The sequence below is a fragment of the Bubalus kerabau genome, chromosome 9 (assembly GCF_029407905.1).
Source record: "Bubalus kerabau isolate K-KA32 ecotype Philippines breed swamp buffalo chromosome 9, PCC_UOA_SB_1v2, whole genome shotgun sequence".
In the NCBI taxonomy this organism is placed as follows: domain Eukaryota; kingdom Metazoa; phylum Chordata; class Mammalia; order Artiodactyla; family Bovidae; genus Bubalus; species Bubalus kerabau.
The window spans coordinates 48,004,652-48,021,935 of record NC_073632.1 but is presented as its reverse complement, the minus strand read 5'-3'; the positions used below and the strand labels follow the sequence as shown (position 1 = coordinate 48,021,935).

General features: G+C 35.3%; 1 protein-coding gene across 9 annotated transcripts in view; it reads right to left on the bottom strand.

Moving 5' to 3' along the window:
- Window positions 1-490: 490 nt before the first annotated feature.
- Window positions 491-17,284, bottom strand: part of WASF1 (WASP family member 1) — a 78,854-nt gene continuing 62,060 nt past the window's right edge. For 3 of the 9 annotated variants that reach the window (XM_055535220.1, XM_055535219.1, XM_055535221.1), the window contains exons 4-10: window positions 17,085-17,238; window positions 15,810-15,954; window positions 13,997-14,166; window positions 12,106-12,285; window positions 10,359-10,987; window positions 9,278-9,431; window positions 6,723-7,018 (exon numbers count right to left, since the gene is read on the bottom strand). In XM_055535220.1, coding sequence (XP_055391195.1) covers window positions 6,982-7,018; window positions 9,278-9,431; window positions 10,359-10,987; window positions 12,106-12,285; window positions 13,997-14,166; window positions 15,810-15,954; window positions 17,085-17,238 — 1,469 coding nt within the window. In that variant the 3' untranslated portion in view covers window positions 6,723-6,981. Of the gene's footprint in view, window positions 1,102-6,722; window positions 7,019-8,566; window positions 9,432-10,358; window positions 10,988-12,105; window positions 12,286-13,996; window positions 14,170-15,809; window positions 15,955-17,084; window positions 17,239-17,284 lie in introns of those variants that run through there. The other 6 variants (XR_008698168.1, XM_055535218.1, XM_055535223.1 and 3 more) reach the window with 6 other exon arrangements.

Here is a 17,284-nt window from a genome sequence, read left to right as displayed (position 1 = left end):
AAATAGGCTTCCACTTACCAAGGCCAATAAAGCCATTTCTGCCTCTTGAATGTCTGATGTGTTAGCAGCCAATCTAATTCTAAAATTTATATACAAATACAAAAGGCCAAGAATAGTAAAGATTATCTTAAATAAAAACAATAAGGTAGAAGGGCTTGATTTCTTGGATATTAACACTTTTTATAATAACCATTAGAAAAAGCCGTGATATTGGTATAAGGATAGACTGGTAGAAGAGAATAAAGTCTATAAATAGACTCATGTATTTGCATCTATCATTGTACATCATCTGTTATCATTATATGGTCATATCATATAATCATATATCAATATAAATACCTGTATATATTTATTTTTTGTCTGTGTTTATGTATTTTTAATAAATTGGCCCTGTAAAGAAATGGGGAGATGACAGTCTTTTCAATAAATGGTGTGCTAAAACTTTATTCCATATTTTTATAAAAACTAAATGAAACTTAACCTCCTATGGATCACAAAGATCAATTTCTAGATGTATTATAGATCTAATTATGAAAGGTAAAATAACAAAGCCTCTAGAAAACAACATAGGAAAATCATACAACCTTGGCACAGGAAAATATTTCTTAACCATGGCATAAAAAGCACTAACCATAAAGAGATTGATAAAATGAACTACATTAAATTAGTAACTTATTTTCAAAGAGCACCATTAAATTGAGAAGACAAGCCACAGAGGAGAAGATACGCCTAACAAAAATATGGACAGATACTCAACTTCATTAATAATCAAGAAAAAGAAAACTTAAACCATTACAAGACACTGCCACAAACCCACTAGAATAGCTAAAATTAAACAGAGTAATACCCGAAGCTGGCAAGGATAAAGAGCAACAGGAATTCTCAGATTGCTGGTAGGAGTATGAGTTGGTACAACTTCTTTGGGAAATCATATGGCATTACTGGGCTTCCCTAATAGCTCAGCTGTTAAAAAAGAATCTGCTTGCAATGCAGGAGACCCCGGTTCAATTTCTGGGTCAGGAAGATCTGCTGGAAAAGGGATAGGCTACCCACTCCAGTATTCACAGGCTTCCCTTGTGACTCAGTTGGTGAAGAATCCACCTGCAATGTAGGAGACCTGGGTTTAATTCCTGGGTTGGGAAGATTCCCTGGAGAAGGGAAAGGGTACCCACTCCAGTATTCTGGCTTGGAGAATTCCATGGACAGTATAGTCCATGGGGTCACAAAGAGTCAGACACTAATGAGCGACTTTGACTTTCACTTTCATGGCATTACTACTAAAGCTGAAGATATGTATATCCTATGAATTAGCAATTCCACTCCCAGGTATTTACTTAACAGAAATGCCTGCACATGAACAAGAAACATATGTAAAAATGTTCACAACAGTATTACTTCTAAAAGCTTCAAAGTGAAAGTCGCTCAGGTATCTGACTCTTTGCGACCCCATGGACTATAGCCCACCAGGCTTCTCTGTCCATGGTATTCTTCACTGGAGTGGGCTGCCATTCCCTTCTCCAGGGGATCTTCCTGATCCAGGGATCAAACCCAGCTCTCCTACATTGAAGGCAGCTCTCCTACATTGCAAGCCTAAGACATAAAAGCTTCAAATTGCAAGCTAAAATATCCATCAACAGTCCAGTAGATAAACTGTGGTCTATTTATACCATAGATCACCACTAGCAATGAAAATAAACAAAGCAGTTTACATATAGTAAAACAGCTGAATTTCACAAATAAAAATTTAAGTAGGAGAACCATAGTAAAAAAGTACATATTAAAGATTCCATTTATATAGTTTAACATATAGGCAAAATTAACATGCTTAGGTAGTATAAGTCTATGCAGAAGCAAGGAAATGATTACCATAAATTAGGACTGGAGTGGAGGGAAGGGGTGATAATTAGGAAGGGCATGAGAGAAGCTTTCTGGAGTACCAACAATATTCTGTTTCTTGACCTGGATGGTGGTTACATTGGTATTCACAATGTAGTAAGATTACTGAGCTGAAAATTTTATGCACTTTTCTGTATGCATGTTTTGCAATAAAAAAGATCAAACAAACAAACAAACAAACAAAAGGAATGGTCTGGTCTTTGACATCAAGATGAAAGGTTTAGTATTTGCTTAGTATGCCCTTGAGTTATTTTATTGACAACTCTAAGTAGTTCAATTGAATTATTCAGATTTTTTTTTTTACTGAGACCCTAAGCCAGACATTTCTGAGATGGCTGGTTGAGGGTAAAAAAAAAAAAACAACAAAACTGTTTATTGCCAAAGAGTTGCAGAAAATTAACCAATCCAGCAATCAAACCTAAAAATATGGCTTCATTTTAATATGCTCCAAAAAACAAAATTAATAGAATCACACATAATATTATACTTATTTTTTGAACTGAGTGTCTTCAAAAGAAAATGGATTCCTGCCAACAAAGTAAATGAGGCAGAAGAGATAACTGAGACATGAAAGGGATAGATTAAAAAGTCTAATTCCCCAAAGCCTCCCTCCTTGCTTCAGCTTTGTTTTGAATTACAAACCTTCATGGCACAATTATCTTTGGCAGAATCCTTAGAAGAAGATTTCTAGATCTGAAAGATACAGGGTAGCTGCGCATGTTAAAATGGTAACAGAGCAGAGATTCTGCAGGTATAACAGGATAGAAAGAAGAAACTGCATAATAAGCTGAGGTAGAAAGAAAATCAAGTATTGCCTCAGTAGTGCCTAGTATTGCCTTAAAGATTCATCTGCATGATCTGACAATCCAGGAGAGCCTACTGGAGGGCACTTAAGAGAAAAGGAGCTCGAACTAGCATTATGGTACTCTGGAAGAGAAGAACTTCAACTGGAAGTTTAATCATGGCATTAAGATACAAAGGAGATAGGTCAACCTTCCTTAGAGATATAACTCTTCCATCTCACAATACAGTCAAACCCAACTCTGAATAAATCTAGCTGTCTCTTTCTGACAACTGTCTTCCAATTGCTGGGGGAAAAAAAATCACATATTGCAGACTAGAGCCACTATAAATCCACGGTCACCAATCTCAACCATGTTTTAAATGTTGTATGACAATTTCCTATTTCCCTGGAAAGTTCTCTCTCCCATTTTTCACAATGACCACTTCAAACCTTCCCTACTTAACACTGTTGCCACTTCTGCTCCCCTCTCACCTGAGCAGTGCTGTCACCTCCTTTGAAGAGAAAACAGATGCCATTAGAAGGAAACCGAAATTTTTTGGCACCAGATCTTCAAATCCTTTTACATGCATCCTTTTCTCCTTCCTGCAGGCAAGGTTTCCTTTTAAAATGTAAGATAAATCCTTTTCTCCAACCATGTTAGTAATCCTTTCCCTGCCCTATGTCCCAAACTGCATTACTTATCATCCCTATGCTCTTCCTCTTAATGGTCCTTATATCAGTAGGCCAGGACCCTGGAAACTATCCTTGACTCCTTCCTCTCCAATTACCAAATCCAGTGTATTCCACATCCTACCTATGTCCTGAATTTATCACATTATCTGTCTCCTCTGTCACCATCATCCCCAATTATTACCTGTTATTGACTGTACCTGCCTGACTGGTCTCTTGACTTCCAAGTGTAATTCTAACTCATATATCACTTTGCAGTTGCCAATTATGTTTTCAAAATGCTATTCTGATGTCAGTCAGTTCAGTCGCTCAGTCAAGTCCAACTCTTTGCAACCCCACGGACTGCAGCACGCCAGGCTTCCCTGTGTGTCTGATGTCACTTCCTCAATTTTACTGCCCACAAAATGTAATGCAAGCTCCATAATATGGTTCCTAATACCTCACAGTTTGCTCTTGCTAACCTAATTTATTTCTATTTATTCCACTCCTTCATGTCTTGCACCAAGCATTTCCAGACAAGCATGCACGCATTTCCTTTGCCTGGTAGACTGTCCACTCTCACCAACATTCACCTGCCTAGGCCACCTCAAACTGTAAATATCATTTCCTTTTAAAGGCCTTTCCTGACTTCCCAGACTAGGTTTGGTCTCCGTGCTATGAGCTTCCCTAACATAACATTCATTGTTCTTTGTTAATTCAACTTTATGCTCAGAAAGTAGGGCTCTGTCTATTCACTGTTGTTCCCCAATACCCAGCAGAGTAACTTCAGGCATCAAAAATTTTTGTTGAATAAACAGAAATATAATAAATGTAAAAAGAAAAAGAAAAGAAAACCATCTAACCATTAATGACAGATGTACTTCTTTATCTGGTTTGGTCTAGATTAAAAGTTGCCATAGATTTTGTTTTTTTTAGCTTCCCTGGTGGCTCAGATGGTAAAGAATCTGCCTGCAATGCAGAAGACCCAGGTTTGATCCCTGAGTCTGGAAGATCTCCTGGAGGATAGCATGGCAATCCACTCCAGTATTCTTGCCTAGAGAATCCCCTGGACAAAGGAGCCTCATAGGCTACAGTCCACGGGGTTGCAAGAGTCAGACATGACTGAGTGACTAAGACACACACACAGATTTTTTTTTAAGTTAAAAGTGTAACATTCATGGCTTTCATAGGTAAGAATGAACTAGACACTTTTAAGTAATACTGGAAGCTGTTACAACAGAAGACAGATTGTGATTTGATGACTCTTGTGTCTTTTATATTGTTTCCAGGCCAGAAAGGTGTAATTTTATTACTCCGGGAGACATCAATAGCCTTTATCAAAAAAGCAGTATTGAAACAGCTAGCCTAAAGGCAGGCTAGATAAATTACAAATGTTTCAAGAAGTCTTTGAGTATTGCACACTCACACAAGAAACATATTTACATAGCCTATAACGTATTCAAAATCATTATTACTAAACAAATTTATTATAGGAAAAAGAAGTATAAACATCCCGAGAAAAATGACTTCAATACATGTTCAGTAGGGTTTAAATTTTTTTTCCTAAAGAAAAAGAGTCAGGGCAGCTGGCCTTACAATAATGAGAAAAAGGTATTGATAACTAGTCTACAAAAAAAAAAAGTGCCTGAAATGTTCATTCAAGGCTGGTATTCATTCTTTATTCAGAGCCTGGTTGTCAGGCTTGAAAAGCAACAGAGATTACTGATGCATTCTACAGCCAAGTCATGGAGAACATAAATAAATTTGTTCTTCGTACAGCAATGAATAAAGGGAGGAAAAGACTTATTCTTTGTATTACAAGGGTTCTATGCCTTCTGTTTGGCTTCAGTAAGACAACCTCTGTTAATTACAGTCATATGACACACTTCAGAAATATAGTAATTTGATATTTCATTTTCATTATTTCAATGTAGCAAAGCTGTCTTTCAATTCTGATATTGCATGATTAACATCTTGCATAGTTTTATTTGCATTTTTTAAAGTAGGTAACACAGTGATCGTGAATTCCGAAAGGAATTTACTGAATTACTTAGGAGCATTAAGTAATTTACTCTTGTTTCAGTTTAGAGAGATAGTTAAAAAAAATCTGGAGTCAATATAAAGGCAGTAGAGTGAAAAATAAACTAAAAAAAAAACCCAGCAGCAGCATGTTTACTAAAGTCAAAGTCAAAGCTACATTTTGAAAGTCACTCATGAGAATTCCCATTAAATGAAAAGACTTGATCTATTTTGCTCTCTGTCTTAACAAATTACTTCAGGAATATTAATAACTTTCACCTTTTGGCCAAAAGGGTTGATTCTATGCTTTCCATTTCTTAAATTACACACACACACACACACACACACACACACACACAGAGTTTTAATGAAGTTAGGACTAGTTCTATGTCAATTCTGTTACTGAGATTAGTGGGGGAAAATTTTTAATGTAGGCATACTGTCTAAGAAGATATGATTTTAAGAGCCTTAGTGGACGGAACAAAAAAGGAGATATTTCTGAACCCATTTATAAGAAGAGATACTGTGAGTTGCCTTTTAACACAAGGCCCCTGCTGTCTTGTGAGTAACCTATTTGGCAAGCTCGAATAGTTGATAACTGTGATGCAAAATGGCTTAAGAATCACTTGAAGACAGCCTATAAGAGAATTAAGAGAAACTAAAAAGAAATATGAACTGTAGATATTGCGATTGAGAGTTCGTGAAAATAGAGATGTGGGATTGCTGTTGAAGAAAGGGTAGGGCTTTTTAAAAGTGGAAATAAAGGGTAGAGTTTCAAATTTTACAGAATGGAACTGAAATGAAAATTTTTCCTATCTTTGCTATGAGCCCATGGACTGTAGCCTATCAGGCTCCTCTGTCCATGAGATTTCCCAAGTAAGAATACTGGAGTGGGTTGCCATTTCTTTCTCCAGGGAATCTCCCCAACCCAAGGATGGAACCCAGATCCACTGTATCTCCTACTTGGCAGGTGGATTCTTTATCACTGAGCCACACACATTTATAACATGGAAGTGCTTCAGAAGTCATCTCATCTGCCCAAATAATTATAAATTATGAAAAGTAGTAGTTATAGCTTATAGATCAGCAGCTTACAGATAAATATCCCTTACTTAGAAACAGTGATAGACACACTTCCTTTCTTTCCACAATGACTGAATTTCATTCAAAATTCTACTGCTGCTAAGTATTTCCTTCCTCCTCTTCTGTTCCACCATTACTGGGAAGGGGAAGGAACAGTGTTACAAAAAAAAGCCAGAGGGATTGACAGTTTCAAGGAGGTAGAGTATATGCAGAACAGAAAGATCAAATAAATTAAGGACTAAAGAGTATTTATTGGATTTGGTAACATGGAGGTAAATGGGTGACTTCAACCATAACAAGTGAAGCCACTTATTTCTCCATGATATATAATTCATTTTTTTTCTAATTCTAAGGTTATGCATGACCTTGTAGAATAGTAACATAATTCAGTAAGGGAAAATAAAAGGTTATTACCCAGTAACTTTGATTCTTCTTAGGGTTTTAAAATTAACTACTCAATGATTTGCTCCAAAGTCTCTAGTCTGAAAGGTTATTTTGATTTTAAAACAAATACTACATGTATGGCCTCTTCAGTCTGTGGGTACTTTCTGATCTTCTAGGAAAGTTCTGAAAAACAAAAAAAAAATTATCATAAACTATTTATGACACATAATGCCAGGCTTTACAATAGATCTACTTCTATTATTAAGTATGGGATTGACATGTACACACTGCTATATTTAAAACAGATAACCAAAAAGACCTATTGTATCGCACAGAGAATGCTGCTCAATATTCTGTAATAACCTAAATGGGAAAAGAATCTGAAAAAGAATAGGTATGTATAACTGAATCACTTTGCTGTACACTTGAAACTAACATAACATTGCTGATCAACTATTCTTCAATATAAACTTAAAGTTAAAAAAAAAAAAGAAAAAAATCTTCAACCATTTCCTTTTATATCACCTTTAACTTCACCAACAACAGTATCATTCCCTTTTCAGTTATCTGGCCACAACTGAGCTTTACAAAAACTATTACTAGCTACTACCTTTTGACCATAAGCACATCTGTAAAGACAAACTTTAAACTGTGGCATATTTTCTTGAGTTAAATTCAACACTATATAGGTTTGTAAGGTTGGAAAGAAACCTCAAATGGCTATCTAATCTCTTGTTCTAGGTCCAGGCAAATCTACCCAACAAAGCAAAGCAAATCTTTTTTTTATTAAACCCATCAAGAATTGTTTTTTATTTCCTTACTGTACTGCTACAGGAGGACTTAGTTCATCTTTCCTCTTCTACAAGGATTAGAGATCATTAGTTAACTCCATAGATAACCCTCAAGTTAACAAGCTACCAATGACCTCATGTATCAGCTGCCTATTGCCACAATGCTATGTGAAATAATCCACAAAAATTATCCTTCAAAAATCCTTCAAATAAATCCTTCAAAAATTAGGTGTAAGACAATAAACATTTATTTTTACTCATGAACAGTTCTGAGCTGGGCTAATTTTAGCTATGCTTGCTCATCTGTCTATAGTCAGCCAGCAGGTGAGCTTGCACCTGGCTGGTCTAAGTTGGCCTCATTGGGGATAGCTCTCTGCATGAGGTTTCTGAACTTCTAGCAGGCCATGCTGAACTTACTTTCACCACATTTGGCCAAAACAAGCTTCAGGGGCACTCAGGTTCAAAGTGGGCGAGAACAGAACCCATTTCTTAATGGGTGAAACTGGGTAAGAAGGACCCCTCTACTGATGTGATATAGGCAAGGATAAAGATTCCAGTTATTTTCACAGTCAAATTACCAAAACATCATTTAGTCTTTTCTTCATACTAAATAATCTGATATGGATGCTGTTTCTCCTCCATCCCTGAATCTGGACTGTGTAAATATTAACAACTAATTTTATCATTGCAAAGTGTAATTTCAAGAATGCTGTTGAAATGAAGTCAAGATGTACTAAAATTAAAGAGCAAGTTGAGAGTTTAATTTATGAGCATAAGGAGTTGGAAAATATTGATTTTTTGACTTTAGGAAAAATGACATAAAAGCTACCTTAAGGAAATTATACAGCATAAGTAGCTTTTAAATTTTCCATTGACTGTTTAGAGCTTATATTATTTGATAAACTATCAGAAAGTTTTATTCAAAGAGGAAACACCCATGAACCTTTAAAATGAACCATTTATTAAATCAGACTGTTATTCTTAACAGTTATGTAAGTTACATGGTTTATGTCAGTGTATTTCACATGGAAATTTTTTAAACTCTTACCAGCAAGCAAAATTGTATCACACAATATATAAGTAGGAAGGGGATACTGCTAAACATTCAAATAAGGCAAGTATTTTAAAACAATAAAACAATAATTTAAAAAATTCAAGCATTCCTTTAAGAGAATTCAATACTACAAGCTAAATGTACTTTCTGAGTGTATTCATATAATCAAGGCAGTGTTTCTTCTTTTAACACACCGGGAAATGGGATAAGGCTCATTAATAGATACAGCTGCCCGCAAGATTTTTAATCTCAGTTGCTTTCTTTAAATTAAAATTCACAAAGTGCACAATTAAGATATATCAAAAAACTGAATCTGCTACTCTAACAACAGCCGTCCATGCTTAATACTTAGTGGTTTATTTGACCAAATGATGTCTTTTCAGGGAAAAATAAAAAAAGATAAGCCACTGTAAAACATTTAATTTGAAATGTGTGCTAATATTTTTCTTAAAAATCAAAAATTATGGAGGAAAAGGGTTATTTACCTTAAGGAAAAGAAAGCAAAACACTGGAATGACCAAACATTTTCAAAGAACAAGCACCACAAAGGACATTTGCATTCAGTTTTGTAATATTTATCAATGCATTTTTTCTTACTCCAACCAATCTACTTCATCAAATTCTGAATCATCTTCTGAATCACTGTATTCCACAGCAATACGACGGGACAGGATGGTGGCAACATCATTTTCAATGCGTTCATGTTTAGCTTCCTGTTCACGCTGCTCTTCGACTTTTCGTAGCTGAATACCTGATAGAGTAAATCCAAACATTCATTGTAAACCAAAACACTAGATATTATTATTAGATATATTAGATTTTATTATTAGTAGTAGATATTATATTATTAGACATTATTAATGTAATAAAATCAAGTACACATAAGAAATACTAACAGGAAAGTAAAAAGCAAGATCTATTAAAAACAATTTGAAGGAATCATATTTAGAGAGACATTCTTTTATTATGTTATTATCTGTGATAGTATTTGATGAAACTTACCACATATCCCAGAGGATGTCTATAGTTTATTTAGCCATAACAGTCTATTGTGCTTCCCTACTCACCGTTACCTAAAGTTAACCAGGTGATACATTTTTTTGTTTGTTATATTTACCTCTATGGTCAAAGAGTTAAACAATGTTGAGCATATTTTCTGTGGCTTTATTCTCCCCAGTACTTGAGAGAAAGGCACTATTATTCATTCTATACTGTTAGTGCCTGGCATATAGTATGACATGTTGCTCCTTTGTTACTAAGGTAGGAACCTAAATCCTTTCGAGGTACTAGTAAAGCAAGTGTCACTTATACACCAAATGGACAGCCTTAACACTGAAGAAAATACCATTTTTAAAGTAGTTAATATACATATTAAGTATAATACAAAGAGTTTTAACTAAATTTTCCATAACATTTAAGTCTGATATTTAAAATTTCCCATTCATTACCTAAACATTTTAAGAATCCCTACTAAGTATGAAGATAAAATGATTAATGTGATAAATTTTCTTGAAAATTACTTAAAATATAAACTGACCATAGCTCTACTTTCTAAAGGCTATTTGTGCAAAAAACATGATCATCTAAAATTTTACAAATGAAGAAAACATTACTGTCTCAAATATTCAGAAAAGTTCTCAATGCTACTATTGCTTTTAAAGGCTCTTGAGAATATTACCTTTTCGTATTGCTTCCAGAAGTACACTTCTGGCGTCACTGATTACTGGTAGGGTTGATGGATGACGCTTTGGCTCAGAAGCAGGTGTAACTTGTGATGGAGGAGATGGAGGCATTAATGGAACATGGGGACCTGGGGCAGTAGATGGAGTTGGATGTAGCCCAGAGGGAGGATGAGCAAGAGCTGCAACTGTGACAGGTGATGATGGTCGAATGCCAGGTGGAGGCAAAGGAGGCGGTGGTGGGGGTGGAGGCAGCCCCTGGACTTCTCCTTGTGGGAGTGGATGAACTGGTACAGTCTCACATACTGGGGCAGCTCTAGCTACTGGTGGAGAGGGCTGTACTAGAGGAGGTGCAATTGGAGGAGGAGCTGGGTGAAGAACTCCAGGGGCAATCTGAAGAGGAGCTGGAGGTGGTGGTACTGCTGGAGCTTGCAAAGCAGTGGTTGGAGGTGGCGGTGGGGGTGGTACTGGTGGGGGAGGAGTTGAAGTCATCAAAGCTCTTAATGAAGAAGTTGACAAGGCAGATGGAAGAGGTGGTGGAGGAGGTGGGGGGGTGGGGCTCACAAACACAGGTGTCCTGCCTGTAGCTGGTGACTGAGGACGATTTTCTATCAAACCTGTAGCAGAACTGAAATGAAAAAGAGATCCTAGCAAGTTATTTAAAGAGAAAAGACTAACCACACAAAATATAAATGGCTACCAGTAATTATATCAAGGTAGATGCATTAACATGTTCCTATAAAAATTAAAAATTCTTCATCAATATTTAGAATGAAATGAAAACCAAAAGTACTCTATTAAAAAAATTAATACATGGTGCTGTGATTTCTAATATTCTAAATGGACTCATCTGCTCACACAACTTTCATATCTATAAGCATTTTATACTTACTTTGATAAATAAAATGCTCAATTTTACACTGTAATATGAGTCTTCATAATGGCTCAATATTTATCATACTACAACATTTGTAGAAATACCTGTGGCCCAAACAATACTGTATTCATATTGAAGCTATTAAGATTCATCATATGTCATTTCAGTTAAATCAATGACAACTAATTACAAACCACAAAGGAAACTGATGTCCCTCTTCCTTCCTAAGGATGGAACATCAAATTGAGTATGTGATATAAGCTTGATTTTTTTTTTAACTGAAAACTGTAAAGCTTATTTCTAATTCTCTATTAAAAATTGTAATGTGGGCAATACTGGACAAAATTAAACTTCAAAAAGCTTTACTGAAAGATTATTATGAGCAATTGCTTATTCTCTCTCAAATTCTTGAGTTATTTCCCCAACATCAAATTAACATTTATAATTAAATCTTTGATTCCCATTTCTTTGTCCTTAACCACATACCCCAAATTCTTATTTTTATTAATATATTGCTCATCATGTGCTTGAGAACAAAGCTATAATAAAACAAAACACATTTATCTTTAAATGATTATTAGCTAAATTTTCCCAAGAGAATGTGTGAGCTCTTATCAGAGACTGGCAAATTACATCCCATGGGCCAAATCTTAACTAATCCCTGTTTTTATAAATAAAACTTTGCTGAAACACAAACATATTCATTTGTTTATGTATAGTCCATGGCTGCTTCCATTCATCAATGTCAGAGTTGAGCAGCTGTGACAGAAGCCATATTTCCTAAGGCCGAAAATATTTATTACAAGGGCCTTAAAGAAAAAGGTTACCAACACCTGTGATAAACACATTATGTGCTTGTTCTGACATACCTGATACAGGTGGGTATGGGTTTCGCATCTCCTGCTCCATGCATTGGTGGAGGTGGAGGAGGTTCATGTGGTCTGACTAAGACCCTTTCCTCAGCTCTAGTCAGGAGCTCACTCATCTGACTAAATGGCAAGGCAGAAAGTGAGTAAGATCCATCCATATGATCCACATATGTCTGAGGTCTAGAAAAAAATAATAAATTAGTGTATCTTTCTTGAATTATTGCTGAAATAAAGTGTTTTACATGAGATATTTAAGGTTTATCCTTTGAATGCCAATATTTTAACTACTTTTAGGAAACTTCTTTCAGAAATTTATGCTGCTTTTAAAACACAGACTGCTGCTCATAATGCAACCTTTCCTTGCTGATTCAAGTTATTATGATGACCTTCAGTTATTTTATTACTTTACAATATAATACTAACAGCCCACAAAGGTAAAAAGTGTTACGTTCATAATCTGATAAACAAGACAGTAGTTAACTTTTAGGCAAGTTGTGTTCAAAGCTATCTGCCTCTATTTAGTTTCTTGCTGCTAGGTCACTTCAGTCGTGTCCGACTCTGTGCGACCTCATAGATGGCAGCCCACCAGGCTCCCCCGTCCCTGGGGTTCTCCAGGCAAGAACACTGGAGTGGGTTTAGTTTCTTAATAAGATGCTAATGACAAAAACCTAGAATATGAAAATATTATACACCAGAATATCCTGTTGTTCTTTTAAACCTAAATGACTTCCAAATGTCTTGGAACCCAGGAGAGATAGGTCTCAATGATACTAGTAGCACAGAGATCCCTAACTACATTGTTTTTGTCTTTTTCATGTTTTCAAAGGTGTTAGAGTACTCAGAAAATAGCCGAGTAACATAACATGTGACTTAAAACAGATTTAAGCAAAATTTTAGATACTTTGGGCATGTGAAGATTTATAAATGTTTACTGACTACAGTGCACTCTGCGGACAAAGCTGGATTTAAAAGATGTGTATAAAGCAAATTAGAAATGATTATATTTATGCTATTGGGTCAGCAATATCTCAATTACTTAACAGTGATTAGAAACAGATGTTTGTCTATCGATTGTTAATTTAAAAAATCAATTCTTTCAGCATCTTTCTTTCAGTACTGTATATAGACAGTATCATGTATATTACTCTTACAATAGAACAAGATAATTTACATTTATGACCCAATCATTTATAGGTATTATTCAAAAGAAAGTCTCAAGTGCTTTCTCCATTGAAAAAAATCAATAACTATAAGATATATAATAACTAAAATCAACTGTACACAAATTTCTTCACAGAGAGATACTAGTATAATGTTTGTTAGGGTTGCATGTTAGTTAGTTAGGGCCCTTGGCTCTTGAGAAAGGAAAAGGACCTATTGTATATTTCTGCAAAAGGGGACGAGTGATTTTGTTTGAAAGTCCTGATATATCTGAGGTAGAAAATGCAACACAGAAAGGAAATCAGGGGAAAGAAAAAGAACAAAAATATAACCCCTTCTCAACTCCTATTTTATATATAGTGAATCAATAATACGTCAAAAAAAAATCCAGACCCCCATTACTCTGTTATGAAATTTTAACAGACTTGGCCTGAACTACTGAGAAGGACCTGAGACTTTATATGAAAGTTAAAATGAAGCTGAAGATCATCTGCTTCAACCACTTCTTTCTACAGATGACGAAACTGAGATCCAGGTACGAAAATGACCTGCCCAAGATTAGACTTCAGTAGGCTCACAGTGGTTAGGGTTTCAAAATCATCTCAATACTTATAGAACAGCGTCTATCAATTCAACAGTTCAGGACCTAAGACTTAGACACATAGATACTAGAAATAAAGCCAGTGTTTTATCATTAATTTTATTAAAAAACAAACAAAAGAAAAGAAACCTTGTTTCAAAATGAGAGGCTGGGCCATTAGCAACTTCAATATGCTTATGTAAGAGATTAGCATCATCTTCAGCCAGCTCTGGACCTTGGGCCAGCTTCTGCCATTCTCTCCGCCTGTCATGAGGTGCTCTTGGCACTTTTTCTGGTTCATGAGGACGATCTAGATTTTTCTGCTATAACAGATGTATTGAAACAAAGCCAAATGCTGAAGTTCTATGTTTTTAAAAAGAGGTTAAAACAATCAAAATAGAATTCTAACATCAATATCAAAAAAGCAACTCATCATAGTATAGTAAAAATAACAACAGAGACAGTTCATTTGTGCATTCAGAGTTAAATATTAGGAGTTTGCTTGTAATCCTATTTTCTAATGCTTTTTTAGCCTCTACTTGGAATTGATATATCAGATAAAAACAGTATATTTGAGGAATAAAACTTGAGGTCAGAAAGTCCTTTCAGATGAGAAAAGATTTGTCAACTCTGCTCCCTCATCTATTAGTTTTTGATATAATGAGTGAAATTTCTACCATTAATTTTTCCAGCCCAAACTGGAAATTAGTACTAAGGTTATGTGATCTGAGAAGTGACTAATTAGCTAGCCAATACATTAGAAAAAAAATCTAATTACCCAATTAAACCATAATAACCGTGTCACTCAACAGAAAATAGGGTATTTGAAAAATAAAACAAAAAGTGACTCAAACTGTGGGAGAAAAAGTATAGAAAGGAAAGGTACAAAAAAGTCAAATGCCAAAGGGGTCAAGCAGGTAACATATTTGAATGGTAACAGTCAGATATAAGATGAGGCCTGCAGGGAACTAGATGGGCATGGCCATCTAAGGGATTTCAGTTCAAAAATTTAAAAACCACTGTGTTTGTCAAACAAAACTGCTTACAAGCGTAGCCTGGGCTACCAGTCACCAGTTTGCAAATTCTGGCTAGAACACTGGTGCACTGTCTAGTGCAGAAAATAATAACATGCAGGCATTATGGGGTAGTGCAGGGTAAGCAGAAGTAGCTACAGGAGAAACAGAGGGATGATAAAGACAAACTTTGCCACCTTCATGCTGCTGCTGCTGCTAAGTCGCTTCAGTCGTGTCCGACTCTGTGCGACCCCATAGACGGCAGCCTACGAGGCTCCCCTGTCCCTGGGATTCTCCAGGCAAGAACACTGGAGTGGGTTGCCATTTCCTTCTCCAATGCATGAAAGCGAAAAGTGAAAGTGAAGACACTCAGTCGTATCCGACTCTTAGCGACCCCATGGACTGCAGCCTACCAGGCTCCTCCTTCATAATTCTGCCTAAATCCAACTTTGCTTCTTTCTTTTATATTTCTAGTTATCATTAATATGGAATAAACAGATCCAAGTGAATTTCATCAGAAAACAGAAAATGACAATACAGCAGACAGATAACATGTTATAACTTTTTCAGGGCATTTAGGATATGCTCTGTGGTAAGATAATATTAACTAATCTACTTTACCAATATCCGTACAATGTTCCTTTGTTCTTTTTCAGTAGAATGCCTTTCTCTTCCCTGGTCCACTTAATTCCCATTTGTTCTTTAAGATTCATTACAAGCTTTGTTGAAGTGTTTATCAGGCCCACCCTGTCTAAAGCTGGTGCTCTTCTGTGCTACTCAAACTCTCTGTGCATACCTCTGTTAGGACACTTATCACACCATATTTGCACCCCACTGGACTGTGATCTTTCTCTGTGGTTACTATATGGACCAAATAAAATAAAACTGTCAAAGTACAGAATTAATAAGGTTCCACATATGCAACAAAACACAAATACATGAAAACTAACTTCAATTTTCTGAATTTCTTGTAATACCTTCTGCTTCCTCTTTTCCTTCCTCTTATCCTCTGTATCCTGTAACATTTTTTCTTTCCAAAGATCAAAGAAATATGAAGGATTGGTATAAAATTTCAAACCTTCTTTACCATCATCTCTGAAATATAAAATATCAATGAAAATATACATTAGTTAGACTTAGGCAATCAGAATAGAAATTATTTTACTAAAATTGTTTCTTCTTACATTAAGAAAATATAGCATGTGTAAAAATACTGGCAAAGTAAATCACAATATGCACCAATAGGACATTTCTCATAAATCAGACAGGAAACTAAGGAAAATGGAAAACCAGAAGTTTTGCAGAGTTTGTGTTAATAATTTAAAGTACAACTGGACAATTTTCATCCCTAACTTCTACTGAATACAAGGTTTTCTATAAGTCCTGTGGGAAATTTCAATAATTACAAATGATTCTGCCGAAGACAAAAGCCTGAAAGGATAACAGAATAGAGAAACTATACAGGGTTTCTTACTTATCATCTTATCAAACAGAAAAAAAAGTCACCAAATAGTCATTCTAATAGTAATAGTTATATCCAATGACTTGCATACTGACACAGTTTCAAATAACTATCCAAATACCATTTCATTTAGGGTATGTGTTGTGCCTCTTAAATTCCTCATTTATTTTTTATTTTTATTTTTTTTTAATTTTATTTTTAAACTTTACATAATTGTATTAGTTTTGCCAAATATCAAAATGAATCCGCCACAGATAACAATTTATGTGAAAGACTCAAAGAAAGGCTGAATAACTCTAGATTTTTTTAAAATGGCAAAAAAAATTAAAAACAGATACTACATAGTCATAACACAGAAATATGATACATACAGATAAACAGTAGATAAGAACAAGAAAAAATGATATTTATTTTATTAATGTGGTGAGATTCTGAACTCTTTATTTTTTGTTTTCCATCAAATTAGAAATTAAATTAAAAAGACAATAACAATTCCTCATCCCTTTAGAGTAATATTTGCCATTGGCTTTTCTTAAAAACATCTGTCAAAACAACTCCTTTGATTTGTATGCCAGAATCCTGGGACCTCACCTAGTAAATAAAGCAAAGGTTTTCTAAAGGTGTTAGCTACGGAGGGGTCTCTGCACTGGTCAGGAATCCAGTGAAATAAAAAATGTTTGGGGATTTAACATTTAAAGTTAGACCTCTTTGAACTTGAAGTCTGAGATAAGTAGCCAGCCTTCTTATTTATTAGCCTACTGACCTGTAAGGAGTGAGTATATTGAGAGGTGGAGGCTGTTCACAAACATCATATGTCTCTTGTAATGGAATAGGCAAAGTCTTGCGGTCAAAAAGCTGCTGATCTTGAATTGTAGAACTTCGGAAAGCTTTTCTCATTGTTATATCTTGCAAAGATACTAAAACAAAAATCCAACATGTATCATTTTATTTTACTAACATGAT